The 16,080-nt window shown below is 46.8% G+C and overlaps 1 protein-coding gene across 1 annotated transcript in view; it reads left to right on the top strand.

Annotated features, from left to right (window-relative positions):
* Window positions 1-16,080, top strand: part of ZMAT4 (zinc finger matrin-type 4) — a 71,179-nt gene that overhangs the window by 24,897 nt on the left and 30,202 nt on the right. The window contains 1 exon segment of the mRNA XM_076358918.1: window positions 10,111-10,200. Within this exon segment, the coding sequence (XP_076215033.1) occupies window positions 10,111-10,200 (90 nt within the window).

Here is a 16,080-nt window from a genome sequence, read left to right as displayed (position 1 = left end):
TTTCAAGCACAACTTTGAAATGAAGGGATTGATTTTTTTTGTTTTGTTTTTAAATGACATTTGTGGGTGGGAAAACCAGAAGGCAGCTACCCGGCGTCTGCACCTTCGCACAGAGCCCATTCTGGGGAGATGGGAGAGCCTGTCAAAAGGCTGGGATTCAGAGCACACGGTTTGTGCTACAGCAGCTCTATCTTGCATCAGGCTCCTGTGACTTTTATCAACAAATCATCACTATTCAAATGCTATTCAACCCTCAGAGTTATTGCAAAGAAATAACTGAGGCTGCTGCCCTGTGATCAGAAGCTCTTGCAGTTGTGTGGCCGCTTTACCAGCTGCTTAATACTCAGCAATGGCTGCTGCCCTCTGCAAGGGGAAGAGTGTAGGAGGAATCAGAGAGGGTCAGAGGGCACCAGTGATTTGGGAAGTGGCCGGTGCCACAGAGCTTACTAAACAGGAGGAGAAGAAAAATAAAAGGTACTGTACTTGCTGCAATGCAATTGAAAGTCTGTGCCCCAGAGATGAGTTTTTCCTTTTCTGTATTTGTGCATCTCACCCTCCTCTGGAGTGGGAAGCCTCTTTGCTGCTGTATACTCTCTAGAGCATCTGTAATTTAACACTTCCTTCCAGCTCTGTCTTTGAGAGAGGTTGTATTAGTCCCTTTGGTGAGCTGCTCCGTAAATTTAAAAAGCTAAGCTTTCTTAGTTAGCTCCAAGTCCTCATCTCTATATAGAAGTGTTCACAGCCATTAGGAAGATGTTACCATTTATTTTCAAGTTTCTCCTTGAAAATCCTGCAGGAAAATTACCAAATATGCAAAGTTGCTCTCAGTTTCCACCCTGAGCTGCATATTCATCACCACATTTGCTCCTTGAGCTGCTATAACACTTTTCTCCATTGTAATCTTTATTGCTTCAGGTGTTCAGATGGTACTTTGCTTTTTCATTTAAAATGAAGAAATACGCCGGGTCTGTAGGAAGAGAAGCCCAGGAAGGTGTCGTGCAAATGTTGGTTCACCTTGTGAGATGAAGAAATGATGCTTAAATGCTTGTGGTGGAGCTTGAGAGGCAGGGGGAGGGCAGAGGCAAAGTGTATTAAAATTCAAATGCAGAGGAAACTAGGGAGAACAAATAAAGTGCCGTGCCCTTTGGCTCGTCTCTGGAGCCAGGTGCTTTCTGGAATTTCTCACCCTGTCTCCGGAGCAAAGCGGGCGAGCAGTATTGACAGCCTCATCAATACTCCTTGTCTGCGCGGGGCTGGAGTGGTGCTCGGGTTAATCTGCTTCCAGTTGGGCTGTCCTTCTCTGGGAAACTGCATAAAATGATGGCTTGTCTGAAGGAATAATAAACATTGTTTACTATTGGCACATTAGTGCCTTAAGGATCAAGATGTGTGTGCTCAGAAAGGCAATCCTGTGTCTGAAATATTAATGCAGTGGAAGAGCATATACTCTATTTAACAAAATAAATGCTGCACTAGAACACAAGGAGCTGGAATATTCTGTGTCTGGTGCCAGCTCCCCACACGAGATGCTGCAGGCATTTCCAGGATGGAGGAGCGGAAAGGACGTGCTTCAGCTGGAAATAAAGAATATGCAGGGCGCTCGTGTGTCAGGGAGTTTGCTGATGTTAGTTGTGTATTATCGAAGGGAATGCTAATGTTTGCTAGCAATGCCCTCTCGTATGTTCTGCCGTTGCTGCTACTTACCTGCCAAATTTTGGCTTGCTTGATTGAGAGTAACCTGTAAATACTTCAGAGGATGGAGGAGGAGGGGATGTACTACCTGTTGTTCCTATGTCCTTCCCCAGAGCTGCTGAGAATCTGCTCTGCTGTGGTGTATGCATGCTATATAGTTTTTAGTGGCTGCTCAAACGTTACTGTTATGCTGCAGATTGTGCTGGTGTTTGGTAGGAGAACCTTGGCTTGGGGAGAAAAAAAAATCGGGCTAAAGAAAGCTTTTTTGTGGTTTGGTTGCAAAGGTGATGAAGGTACCGTTCTGGTTTTTGTATGTGCACATACAGACCTTCTGCAGATTGCTGTGGTACCCAGTTCATGTAGTGCTGTCTAACAGCAGCAATTAAAATATGTTGAGGTAAACATGGCCACACGTTGTGTATGAAAGAGACACGTGGATGTCAGTGTTTTACGGTGAGGTGCTCGTGCTGCCTCTTCCCTTTTCTGCATACAGTAAGTACGTACTCACCAGGGCAGTATTAGCTGCTGGATCACAGTGTGCTTCAAGAAACCAATGTAGATTAAATGGTACTTTTCAAGGCTCAGTGTTACTACTCTGTTGTCAACGTTAATGGCTAAACATTATTTTTAATGCACTCCCAGTGTCAACATCTATTGCTAAATAGCAGCAAGAGCAGAGCAGATAAAGCCCTCTCGTACAGCTCCCTTCCAAGGTACCTCTGTGCAGAATCTCATTTCTGGCTAAAAATAGCTGAAGTTTAAAGGTACTTTCAGAGCAGTGGTAAAATCCACCAGGGATGAGACCCTGAGGTCAGCAGTAATAGAGAGGCACAAGGGATGTCACATTAAGCCTACGTGGAATAAAAGCGATGACATGTTGCTCTGTTGCCCAAGGGAGGCCCGCCCTGGCCGAGCTCTCCTGAGGAGAAGTCCCTGCAGCTCTCGCTTTCCCACGGCAGCCTCTTTCTGCTCCCAATGCATAGGAGGGCACCTGTTTGTTCCAGGTATTTACTCTTGCTTTTCTTTAATATTTTAAACTTGCAACCCGTGTTTGGATTTGGGTTCCAGGTATTTGAAAGCAGAGTCTATAGTTATCGTTGTGTGTTGTGACAAAACCCACCCATGCACTGCGCTGGGGCTGAGTGGGCTCTCAGAAGTGACTGGCACTGACACACTTTAAAAGTGATTTGTTTCAGACACGTAAAGATAGCATGGGAACAAGGGCAGTGCTGCCGGTGCATGCTGCTCTGTAGAGTGCGGTGCTGGGTGACCTTGTGTGTGGAGGAGACGTTATGTTTGTGTTAACTCTTCTGTTTCCTACTTGATAGCAGGATGATAGTTCGGTACCAGCAGTGAAGTTCATCCACACCTCAAGCATTGGTACCCAACGGCAGAGTGGCCTGAGCTGAGAAACCTGAGCTGCAGCTGCTTGACATCAGTTGGCTGTGGGCAAACAGCAAGTGTTTAGCTTGTTGAGCAAAGCACGTTTCGGAGGTTCCCGCCCCACTCGCTCCGTCCCCTGCATCCCCTTTCCCTTGGCACGTTCACAGGGAGGTGAACTGCCTGGAAAAAAATCCCTAAACACCAATGGAAAAGTAAATTCACAGTTGCATTAGCTTAGGTGTAAGATCTGCCCGCAGAAGAAATGCGAGGACATGAAGTGAGAAGGGATTTTCAGTGCATTTGGGGAGGAACAGAAGCCTGTGGCGATCCCGGGTGCTGGGAGGCAGGTCTGCAGGGCACCGGCAGCCTGCGAGCTGGGTGTTGAGCCCTGCTGCTGGTGCCATGCTGCTCCGGCAAGAGGCTGTAAAGAGAGTTATTCTCCTCTCCATAGGGTACGCTGCGGTGTGTAGGATAAGAGATACTTTGACTACAGTCAAAATCAATATAGGAAGTGGTAAAATTAAAGGTCACATACCTGAAATGGTGATTCCCGAGACAGAAAATTCATGCCTTGCTGTTCTGGAGGTCTGCAGGTATCTATCACGCAGGGAGCTGCAGAGCTGATCCTGGATCCATCTGGATCAGCAGCTGTGAGGGGGCAGGGCTGGGTCCCGGGGGTGGTATTCCAGCTGTAGGTACCCATGGTACCAACCCATGCAGGGTACCAGTGCCATCCACCTGATCTGCCTGTGTGATGGGGACTGCACCAAGGGGAAAAAAACAAAGGTGGTATTTTCTTTTCCGTTGAACAAGTGCAGTTGAGAAACCCTTTTCTCAAGGGGCCCCTTGGGCTGGTGGTGTGAGCCCCCTCTGGCTCTTTGCAGCTTTAGTATTTCAAGTGCAGCAAGGAGGGAGGTAGATGGGGAAAGGGTGTTTCTGAGGTCTCCTGGAGGAAACACGTTTCATGTGGCCATGGGAGCTCTGAGCTCATGCTGGAAAGGAGGATCTGGCGGGTAAGATTTTTCTCTTATGAAGGTGAGTGAAGCAACAACAATGTTGATTATAATTAAAGTTTTGAGGCTTGGACTGGACGCTTTGACCCCATGTGATTGCAGAGCGGTGGACACGGCAGCCCCCCTTAACCCCCTGTGAGTCGCTGCCTTTGGGTGCAGCAGGTCGCTGCTACTTGTTTTACTTGGAGCTTCTGAAGTCTTGTTTTTGCATTTTTAAAATTGCAGTGATCAAGATTTGGGAGAAGTTGCTGGAGCCTGTGAACTGCTCCCAGCCACGCACACCTGTCTTGTGAGGCTGTCTGTGTCCCTGGTGAGGGGATGCATGTTCAGGGTCAGTTTGGCGAGCAGGGATAAATGATCATGGATTTAGAGGAAATGAAATGAGTTGCTTGGCTGAATAGATCATCAGTAATTGCCTTTATGTGTAAGCAAATCAATGTCCAAACTGGTAATATGTCTACCTGTTGCTTTGAAGAAGACAGTTTCATGGGGTGAAAATTCAGCTGTGTGCAATTGGGAATTACGGACACGTATCTGTGTGCCCAGAAAGTCACAAGCATGAGTAGACGCTTTTTAAAAAATTAACTCACGGAGGAAAAAGGGGAAGTGGATAGAAATGACCATAAATTATAAATGAGGCTTTGCAAAAATTACAAAGGGGGAAAAGGACATTGGCACCCAGCAGCGTCTGGAATAACAGACGGGAGTTTGTCTCTGCAGCGAACAACGGGGATCTTGACAATAGTGTTTGCTGGTCGTGTAGGTAGAAGAGGCAAAAAAGGGAAGGCGTTTGCTGAAAATACTTCTGTCTTCTATTTAAAAAAAAGCAGAGGATGTTGTTATATCACAGAATGAGGAATAAATTGGTTCTGTTCCAGTAGAAATTTGGAAGTTTGTTAGGCAGTGATTATGAAATCTAGAATGTTGGTTTTTTGAGTCAGCAGGTCCAGTAATTTGCAAGCAAGTGCTTGAAAAGAGCTGGCCACGTGCTCTGCATCGTCACTGCTGATCCTTCATGGGACTTGGAAAGTGGAGGAAGGCGAGCGTGGAGCCAGGCACGGCAGCACTGCAGGATGACCGTGGGGAGCGGAGCCCTCCCAGCTTGGCATGGCTCCTGAGCAAAACAGGCCCTGGAAAGGGACTCAAGTATGTAGCTTCAGGAGGACAATGTAATTGGTATTCTGCATGAGGTTTAGAGAACTGGGTCTGGCCAAAATAACTTTATCTCTTTTGATGAGATTACAAGTAGGGCCAATACAGATAATAAAGTTGGTGTAATCATATGACTGCATGTTTCATGGCAATTTAATTAAGAAACTGCCAGCATACAAAAAAATCAACACAGTACACGCTAAAAGGATTAAAATCTAACCAACAGGCTTCTGAAAAAGAATTTACTACAAACTAATAGAAGCCACAGCCATTTGGGCTGCCATTACAGTTCCTTTCTTTGTCTCCCACCTGTGTGTCTCTGCCTGTGCTCGGCACGGCCACGTGTCCCCTGGTAAGGTGGGTCTCTGGTCTTTGGCTGGAGAACAGGGCACAGAGGAGGGAGAGCAAGAGAGGAAAGGCAGACCAACCAAAAGCATGATGCTGCCTGCAGAGTCGTGAACAAGCAGATAATAAAGGGAGCTATAGGGAATAGAGAAATTAGATCAGGTGCAAGCTGCAGTGTGAGGAAAGCAGCAGAAACGATTGATTTGAACCTGACGAGGTGGTTGGGGGTGTGGGAAGAAGTCGCTCAACAAGATGGTGAAATGTTTTAGACTGTCAGGTCAGCTTAAATCAGTGGTGCAAAGTGGGAGCAGATCCCAGGGCCACTGCAGGCTGCTGAGCTCCTGCTGATGGGAGGGCTCCCCGCATCCCCCAGGCAGACTGAGGGAAGGAGGGATCTCTGAGTGTCTGTGCAGCCCAGCAAACCCTGGACTAAAGCCTCCACCAGGGACTTCTGGCCTTGTAAAGGGAGACGTGTCTCCGTCCTCCCCAGGGACATTGCTGCTGCTGGTAAATTTACAGAGAAGCTGTTAAGTTATGATGGTGGTGAGCAAACCCTCCATAAGCCAGGGTGAGCAGGGCTGCTGCGTCTCAAACCAGCTCATCCATGGCTCCCAGGGTCCCGCCAGCTGCCGCTGCTCCCACAGAGACATAATTGTCTCCTCTCGCTGTGCTGCTGCTCGCTCTGGGCAGAAGTGTGCTGCAAAACTTGATTTATGCAAAATCAAATTGCATTTCATAGCACAATTTAGCTTTGCTTTGTCCTTTTATGTTTTAGGGTTGAATTGGCAGAACTCTGCTGCCTCTGCCACAATCCTCTGTATTAAAGTAGATTTGATATAGGTAGAAACGATCCATTTATTTATTTTTATTTATGAGCCTTCTTACAATAGCACATGAGGTTGCAATGCAGAAGTCTGCAGTTGCTATGTGAAAACAGGCTCTTTCTAAGCTTCCCCCCCTCCCTGCGTAGAGAGGGTTGTTTTTAAAGCATATAGTATTAGAGCAGACTTCTTGCCTTCTAAAGGAGTTGTTTCCAGACACTAGAGATGGAGAATTTAAGTGAAAATGCCTTTGGCGTAACACTTTGTAAAGCTACAAAAGAAATATTCACAGGCACAGAAATACTCTCTTAGTGCACCCAAAGATAAAGTTGTGGTGGCTATTGATGAACAGGCAGGTATCTCCAAAGGCAGTGTTCTTGTTCCAGACCATGGATTTACAGATGTGTCAAGGTTTTGTCTTTTCTGAGGCTTGTACATGCAGTGAGATGGATCAAAATGGGAGCTGGATGTGCCCTGATCCCACTTTATCCCGATTTCCTGATTCCTGTACGTGGTTCTTCCTTTGGCCCCTTTTTCCCCATGTAATCTGTAATAGCGGTTGCTAGCAGATGCTCAGCTGGGCAAGCCAGCCCCTGCTGCGAGGTGTCCTGCAGGGACCCGCTCTGCCTGGGCTGGGCGGCTGGCGGGGAGGCAGCGATGCTCTGGCAGTACTCGCTGCCGTGTCTCCGCTGTTCTCAGATGTCCTCCTGGTGCTGTGTTCTCCAGAGCTCCTTCAAACACACGGGAGCTCTGAACGGGATGGCGGAGCCTGGCTGGAGCTCAGGAGCGCAGCGAGATCCTCCTGCGCGGCGGCGGTGGTGCTGCCGACGGGGCCTGTGCCGCCCCCTCCCTGGCACTTGCCCTTCTCGTGCCTCAGAGCTGCAGATTTCAAGTTGCTTTGTGGAGGGGAGAAGATAACCCCCAGGGCTGTTTGCGAGCAGCATGCTAAGAATAATCACTTTGCTCTTGCCTTGGTGTTAGGATGATAAATACACATGTAAATGTAGAAAATACCAGAGATAAAATGGGTGACAAATGGGCTGTGCTACCTCCGCTCCCTGAGAGGGAATGAGATGCTCACTACGTACTTGCAAAGGCCAGGGATGATTTTAAGCTCCGCTTTTATAACCGTAGGATAATAAGGCTGCATAAGGAGCCACGTAGTTTTAAATTATGCCAAACATAAGTTATTTCCTTAGCTTTCATAAATCTAAACAAGTGGATAAATAAAGGTGAGAGGTGTTTTACAGAAGGTTGAAGCTTCGCTGCCTTTTAATGCTGATGTTTGGACATCATTTATGGCACAGCTGAGTGCCACGGAAAAGAACACTAAAAATGATTACTGTTAAAATCTTGCCTTTTCATCTTACAAAAAACTAACAAAAACCCCAGAAACTCTTTAACCTCTAAATTCAGCAGGCTATGCTTGCGTACGAGTAGGCATCATGACATGCTGGATTAACTCACCCAAGGGAAGAGCCTCATGACGGTGGGAAGGATGATTTGAGGCTAGCTGGCTGCTCCAAGGGGTGTAAATATTCAGTAAAGGAATTCAGCTGAAAAGCTCTGGCCACGTCTCCTTTATGGTGCGTTTGACTCTCCTCCATGCAAAGTGTGCGGTGCGAAGGACTGCGGTGGCTTGTCCTGTCCCCTGCCCTGTGCGAAGGGGCCAGCCGTCGCCTGCCTCCCCATGCCCTGCCTGCCCGGGGCAGGGGCTTCCCGGTGTGCAAACCTCCACAAGGTGAAACCAGCCAAGCATCCCTTCAGGCAGAAAGTAGGAGTGCCGCCAAACTCCGAGACTGACTTTGCACATCTGTCCTTTGCATTTCAAACGTTTATTTTGTAATTTCTTAATTACGCCATCGCTGTCTGGACTGCTAATCACTGATAGCTGAAGCTTTTGGGGTTTCCTGCACTTAGCTCCGACTACAGCAGGTCACATTTTCTAAATGCATTCAGGAAGACGAGTCAGGGAAAGATATTTGACACTATTTGACTGATTTGCTCCATTAAAAAAAAATATTGCATAGTCACATTTATGCATACAAATACAGCTCTCTGCAAATTTAGCTCCAAGTTCACACCACGGGGAAAAAGAATGTTCCCGAACATGCTAATGATAATTTAATATTTTAAAATTGCAAATCTGTGATCTGAAATTATAATATTACGGTGCCATTGTTCTGTGAGGCAATCCGAAATGGAGATTCGGAGAAAAAATTTGCATAATAATAGCTGCCATGCATGTCTGGGTTCTGGATGCAGGTATTTAGTAGTTGCAGTCTTTTCCCACCCCTTACATCTACTGAAAGATGAGAGCTTACTGTAAGTTAGTGTTTTGAAGGTTTATGTCTGTGCTCCTGCTGTAGAAGCTTTTAAATACTCCTTTACATCTTGCAAATCACAAGGGTTGCTCTGTCTGTTGATGCTGGCATGACCAGGACATCTCTCCATCTCTCCTTATCCTTACCTGCTGGTAAGCTCTAGTCATGCCCGAAGGCAGTGTGAAAGCTGCCCTTGCTGCCTGGTGTGTCCCTCATGGGAAGAGTCTCCTCCGGGCATCCCTCAGCGCTTCCTGATCCCTCTACAAAAATACAGGTCCCCTGAAAACTTTCCTGTGGTATAAATAATGTTTGAAAAGTATGTGCCCACTCGGTGCCTTTCTTGGGAGAAAGTACAAGAAGTGCCTGGTCCGCTTTGCTGCGGGAAGCCAGCTGTCTGGCTGAACGGGGGCTGCTTGCTGGAATTTTGCATGAAGGGGCAGAGCGGGTTTTGGGGACTGGTGACCACCGCTGATGCTGGAAAGCGCGGTCTGCATCTGTCCTCTGCGGTGGCGGAGGGTGATGCTGGACAGGACTTGGGAAAGCAGAACGACCTCACAGCGGTGCCCGGGCTCCTGGGGCTGGTTTCTGCAGCAGCCAAACATCAGGTTGAGCCTGGGCTTTCCCCTGCTGGCACTGCTTAACCTGGAGTGCAAACCCTCCCATTTTTATGGCCGTCTGGAAGGTTTTACTGTTCAACTCCCCTTAGAAATGCTTGAGAGAGGAGAAGGTGCTTAGGATCCATGTAGTCCTTATCCCCTCTCTGCAGGGCCAGCACCAGCTGTGTATGAGTAAAGCATTAGATTTCATAATGCACAATTAGCTGTGGGCGAAATTTCTTTCAAACCTTTGGCAGGTATCAGTTGGCTTATTTCCTAGAGAGTGAGGTTTTATACCCCTTATATATTTTATTCTTCTGGAAGTGTAGGAACTGTGGATTTCAATTTGTGTGTGCGCATCAGATCCTTCATGATGCCGTCCCATCTCTGCCTGATGCTAAATAACCCTGATCTTTTCAATCTCTCCCACTATGGAAATGGTCCGATAACAAATGTTGCTCTTCTCTTGCCACCTTTATTCTCGCTGTATCTTCAAGGGGCTGCAGGCAGCAGGACTTAGCACAGAGTTGCGAGGGTGGACCACTTCTGCTAATGGCAGGTGTCATAATCATTCCACAGTTCATTTCAGCTCAGTGGAAAGCTCTGTGAAACGCAAATGTTCCTCACCTGGGTCTCTCCCCTTTTTCTCCTCCCATGTTGGATACATATATCAAGGAGATGTGAAATCTTACTGCGGATTGGTGTTGTATGCACAGCAATAGAGCCTCTTGCTTTTTGTAACTTCATTTCTTGCATTTTCTTTTCTTTTCTTTTTTTTTTCCAGAGTCGGAAACATGCCAGCAAAGTTCGCCTCTATTATATGCTTCATCCCATAGATGGAGGCTGTCCAGCTAAAAAGCTCCGGTCAGAAAACGTGGGTATAATTTAAGTCCCTGTTTACTCAGCTGCTTTGTGAATCATTGACTCTGTGCTGCAACTTTTTTTCTGTTACAGCCACAGATGATCAGGTACCCAGAGGTAACATTCAGATTAGCTGAAATGCTAAGTAACTGGCAATAATTTTCCATAAACTATACAAGAAATATTATGTGCATCAGCAACGGTAACTGCATTTTTAGTTATTCGAATGTTCTTTCATAGGAAAAAAATATGCTAACTGCAAATATCCAGCATTGATTCAGTTTAAGCGCAATGGCTCGTCTTTTACTGGTGAGCTCCTGTGCACAGGTGAGGCAGGGCAACGTCTGCAGGAGGCTTGTGTGTTCGGGCAGTTGGGATAATAAAGGCTGCTCTGTAGTGGCTCTGGCAGAGGCTTTGGAGTTGCTCTGCTTGAAGCAGCACTCGGGTTGATTCCAGACCCATTCACCCAGCTTTCAGTACATGACTGTTCCCAAGGGCGAGGGTCACTGGGCAGAGGGCAGGACTTGCCACCTGGCCAGCATTTGGGGAGCAGTGCGGTGTGGTGGTGCCACGTATGGAGCTGTTGGGTATGTGCAGTGGTGCTGGGTCCAGAGCTGTTGTATGTACCCCCAGCGCAGTGGTGCCGCATATGGAGCTGTTGGGTACACCTGGTGCGGCGGTGCCGTGCCCTCCTGCCTGCGGGAGGTCAGGGGACGCCTGCGGTGTCATGGCTGCATCGTGGCTGAAACCCCCTGAGAGCCCCTGCAGTGAGCGGAGAGATCACTGGAGAGCAGAGTCACCTCCGGAGGTCTCTTCCAACCCCATATTTTCTGAGAGTCGATGAAAAAGGAGTACTGGATCCGAAAGGCTCCTCACGAAGGTTTGTGGTCAGTCTGCAGTTTTAAAAAATTGCAACTGGGTTCCTCAATTGCATTCAAATAAACAAACAAACCTGAAGAAATCGGACCAGCTTGCAGCCATTTGTCAGGCAATAAAAGGAGACTAAATTTATAAGGGACTGATTCACAGTGAATTATTCATTCAGCTCTTTCCCATGTTCTGGGGCCAGTGTGAGAGCTGTTGATGAGGTTCCCAGCAGATAGCATCCAAACCATTTCAGATCTATGGGAGAGTGACTGTGGCTTAATGTTATCAATATTTAGTGAGATATCTTCTAATTAAAGGGAGAAGCATGCAAGTTTTGCCAAAGGAATCTGAAAGCTCCTTCACACAGTAATTAAAATTTTAGTGGAACTTTTATGTTGTGCACAGGGTAATGGCAGATGCGATCTACCCCTTAACAACAGAATCTCACAGTATTTTTATTGAGTTATTAATTACAGAATATGAAAGGTAGAGTGGACATGCACATACAGACTTGGAACATGCTCCTCTAATGAGCTTCATTGCATCTAACAAGAAACCGCATAGCTGCATGTACACCTTAGCACAAGGATATGGTGGACAGAGAACCAAACAGACCTCAAATAATTCAAAGCTGAACTACTTCCCATTTCTTCTGTGAAAGGCAACAGTGAGAAGTAATGTAATTCTGTGTTTGCTGATGCTCGATTGTGCCAAGGGCAGCCCTTAGTGCAGAATGAATTAACAAGTTCTTATGCACTAGGTGAATGATAGCCTATGCAAGACCTAAATTCTAAAATTATTTATGTTATAAAAATACAGCAGGGAAAATCTGCCAACATTTACAGCGCAAAGTAGGCCTGTTGCTGATCAGATATTAGCCAAACCTTTGCATTTAAAGAGAACAGAAATATTTAGGACATCTCTAATGCTGCATGATAACCATTGCCACGTACAGAGTGCAGCTGCATTGCTCAATTCAGGTATCCAGCAGTGTTAGTCAATCCATGGCACACCAACTTTAACGAATATTAGAAACAATCTGTGAAAACCAATTAAATTTCTGTGTAGAAGCATCTGCAACTAAAAAGGGAATATTAGCATTTCTTCATCAAAAACTGCACTGTTACATGGCTGTATGCCATTTGATTTGTCCTTTTGACCACAAAACTAAACACCTTGTCTTTCTTCCAAATGGCAATAGGAAGAAGCTGCTGCAGTTGTAGATATTCAATGCAATAGGCTTAAAGAGAGCATTTGCTACCTGACCTTTCAGTGAGGCGAAGGGTAGTGTTTGCTGTTGTTTGAAGACCATAAAAATACTCTGCATTCCCCAAACACCCGTTATCCTTTCCTAGTAAGAAGTATGAGGCTTATACAATTAGTCTTGTGCTGGGTAATAACTCAGTTGTTGGGCTGTTCATTATTGTTTAAATTTCTTGTGGGGGAGGGGAAAAACCTCGTGTCTTTGGTGTACTGAGGGATTGTTGACCTTTCATTTTAAATTTCTGCTTAACATTTCAGCTGAAAGTAATCTGAGAAGGTCGCAGCCTGTGTCAGGGCCCTGCTGAAATTAGGAGTCATATCCTCGAGTCCCAGGATTGGTGAATCAGTTTTAATCAGCCTTTTCTCACTACCTTTAAAAAATAGGACCCCTATTGATGATCAGGACAGACATGATGAAAAGTTCTATGTGCTATGAAACACATTTTTTGGGATGGGAAAAAAGCCTTCAAATTCTTTCTAGCCCTATTTGTACTATAAGATAGTAAATTGCTTTAACCAGCATCATCTTCCTTAAAAAAGAAAAGGGTCGTTATTATGATGAGCATAAATTGTTTGAGGGAAGATAGCAGGATATTAGACTTGTTGCTGAGGGCAATGCATGTCCTGCAAGGTGGTGCTGGAGATGGTTAGGCCAAGAGCTGTGCCTCTTTGAGGCACAAATGGTGCTGGCGGCTGCCTTGGGAGGCTTGGCTTCAGTTCCCAATCAGCAAGGAAATCACAGTTTTTATAGCTTCTGGTGCAAAATTTACTGCATGCTCTAACTTAAATCTTCAGCGATTACACTGAAACTAAGACGAAATGTCTGGTTTTAGAGCCAACGTTCTTACTGTGTGTTTTGTACCTGATCAGAGGTTTTCAACCAAAAGGTCAGGTATTAGTTTCAATGAAAGAAATTAGTGATGGATGACTTAATTTATTCCCTGACAGAAGGCTGGGACTGGCTGAGGGCTGCTGTTGCTGTGATGGGCTCTCAGCCCCAGGCGGTGCCCTGGAGGACACCCTATCCTGGACCTGGGGCAGAGCCCACTGGCAGCTCCGCTGCGTGCCTCGCCATGCGCTCTGCGCTCCGGTCCTCCCCTCTTCTCCAGGGCTTTGTCCTGCACGGTTTTAAATACCCACTGAGCCACAGCTGAGTGGTGGAAGCTGGAGACACCCTGGCTGAGGAGTCACCCCCATCCTCGCCGAGCTGCCCATGGCTCTGTTGTTGCCAGACTGGGGACCGTGGGATGCGTGCTTACCTTGTCAAACACACCCCTTATTTAACTTAGGGCTGGCTTTTCTTCAGAGAACGTATAGATCCTAAGATCCTCTGAGAATTAACGAGTGTTTCAGATTTAGATAGCCATAAACTGGTACTTGCTCTTTGCTTGTACCACAAGAAAAACAGGCTCCAAAATGGAAGTGGTCTAAATTTCACACAGAGCGTTACGGAAAATAGCTCTTTAGCAGCAACACCTTCTTCATGTGCAGAAAATCAACTCAAATTTAAAAGATACTTTGCAGTGCCTTGAGTGCTATGTTTTATATTGCTGTATTTCAAGGGTTTGTATAATCTTGTCGTCTTAGTAAAGCCTAGGAAATGAAGACAGCAGATTTGTATCTGTGGAATAAAAATCCTTACTTTTCCTGAGGATTGCTTAAGGAACATCAGCAAAGGACTGCAACTGCCTGGCCCTGTGTGAGGATTATGCCTTTTAGCAGCTTGTTAACAGGCATCTGAATAACTGAAGTTAATTCTGTTGGATGTACGAGACTTGCTTTGAAGTTTATAATATTACAAAAAGAAGCCCTATAAATTAGGCTGGCTCGGCATGGCTATGGAGTGGGGGGAAGATGAGCGATGTCAGCATTGGGAAACGGATGCTTTATCTCTGAGGCCATGGTGTGTTTCGTTGTGCTTCAGTTTATGTGAGGCCATTCGCCCCTGTCAGTGCTGCATCTCTGCAAAGGTTAGCGAGAAGGGATTGTCTGGAGAAGATTGCAGAAACAAATGGTAGAAATATTCCTTGCACATTGGCTGGCTTTGTGCAGCATGGGGTTAGAGAGTTGCTTGTGTGGGTTTTATGGAAACTAAATTGAGATGTTAGTGCCTATTTACTGCTGCTGCTTTAGACTGAGCTGGGCACAGGAGCAATAGAAGCGACGAGGAGAGATGGATGAGTGCACATGTGGGCACGGAGCATCCCCGTAGAGTGGGCGGCTGCCCCGAGCAGGCTGTGGGTTGGCTGAGCCCTGTGCCCCGGCTCGGGCTGGGCTCACCTGGCTGTCTTGCCCGGGCATCTTGATAGACAAGCGATGTTATTTTACCAGCTGGCTGCACAATCCTGTCAACATGGTGTCATTCAACGGGTGACAAAAGACACCTGGATCGGGTTCCCCCTAGCACATCTGGTTACAGGTAAAACAGCCACTGACAAATGAGAAGGCATAATTACCCTTCAGGGCTGGATCCAGCCTTGAGTGCCTGGGTGGCTTGGTGCAGGGAGTTTGGGTGGTGGAGAAGGGAAGGGAGGCAATTCTGCTGATGAATGCTACAGACTTGGGTAAATGCTTAACTCGAGCCCAAACATCTCCTGCATCCTGCTAACAAAGAGCTGCATTTAATGTATAAAAAATGGCTGGCTGTTAGAGAGCGACAGTCTGTGTTTTGTGCAGAGGCTGGGACTCTCAGACCGACCATGAAATTGGAGACACACCTCTCCTGCAGGCGAGTGCCAGTCTGGTGGCCAAATCTCCATCCAGGCTTCAAGGTGCTTGCCCAGAGACTTGGGTGAACTCGGATAAGCTGCGCAGCGAACTGTGGATTGGTGTAAATAGGACCTTAGGCTCTAAATGAGGTGTCTGAGGGGTGTTTGAGGGGGTTTAAACTTAAGTTTGGTTGTTTTTTTGTTTTTTTTTTTAACTGCAATCTATCTGTGAAAGTAGGTTAGAAAGGAAAAAATGTCACTGAGGAGCGGACCAGGCAGACGAAGAGACCCTGGTGCGTAACTACCGAAGTGTATCAGATTTTCAAACGAGCTCTGTGGGAGGCTCTTTATATGTTACCACCGCTGATGATCAATAGAGTCTGGGAATTTTTTACTCTGCTCTTAACTTTCAAGTGATTTCCCTTTGAAGACATAAAATATCTTGAGAGAAACATATTTAAAAGAAGTGCAAATTACACTCAGAACAGTACTTACCACCTCTTGAGATTTCTCCCTAAGGTTTAAGTTGATTTAGAGTTAACAACAACAACAAAAAGTGATGAAAATCCATCCTTTTTCTAATTGTGCTTATTTTTTGGGAGAAAATGACCTTAAATAGTGGGTTGGGTGTTGACTGTGTGGTCAGTTCGTTCTCCCAAGTATTGCAGAGCCCCTCTCCTGCCCCACAGCTGCTGGGAGGCTCGGGGCATCTCCAGGGCTTGCCGTGCTGCCACAGCGCTGCTGGCTCAGCCCCTGCGGGTTTCCCTGGTGCTCCTGTGCCCGGTGCTCTGGGGCTGCTGCCGCCAAGGACACCACGTCGCTGCAGGGTCGGGTGCTGCGGGAGGAGCCTGCCGCTGGCGGGTAGGTCGGGGTGCGCTGGAGGTGTCTGGCTGGTGGCTGCGGCTGTGTTAGCCTGGGCTCGGGCTGGGCTTCTGTGGGAGGACAGCAGGGGTGGATGCTCGTGCTGGAGCTGTTTCACCCATTTACATGGGGGAGTTGAAGAGCTGGGCCCTTCGTTCTGTGTATGAATGTAAGCGTGACATTTGCAAAAGGGG

The sequence above is a fragment of the Aptenodytes patagonicus genome, chromosome 24 (genome assembly GCF_965638725.1).
Source record: "Aptenodytes patagonicus chromosome 24, bAptPat1.pri.cur, whole genome shotgun sequence".
In the NCBI taxonomy this organism is placed as follows: Eukaryota; Metazoa; Chordata; class Aves; order Sphenisciformes; family Spheniscidae; genus Aptenodytes; species Aptenodytes patagonicus.
The sequence above is the reverse complement of the archived record's forward strand: the minus strand, read 5'-3'. Positions and strand labels throughout refer to the sequence as shown.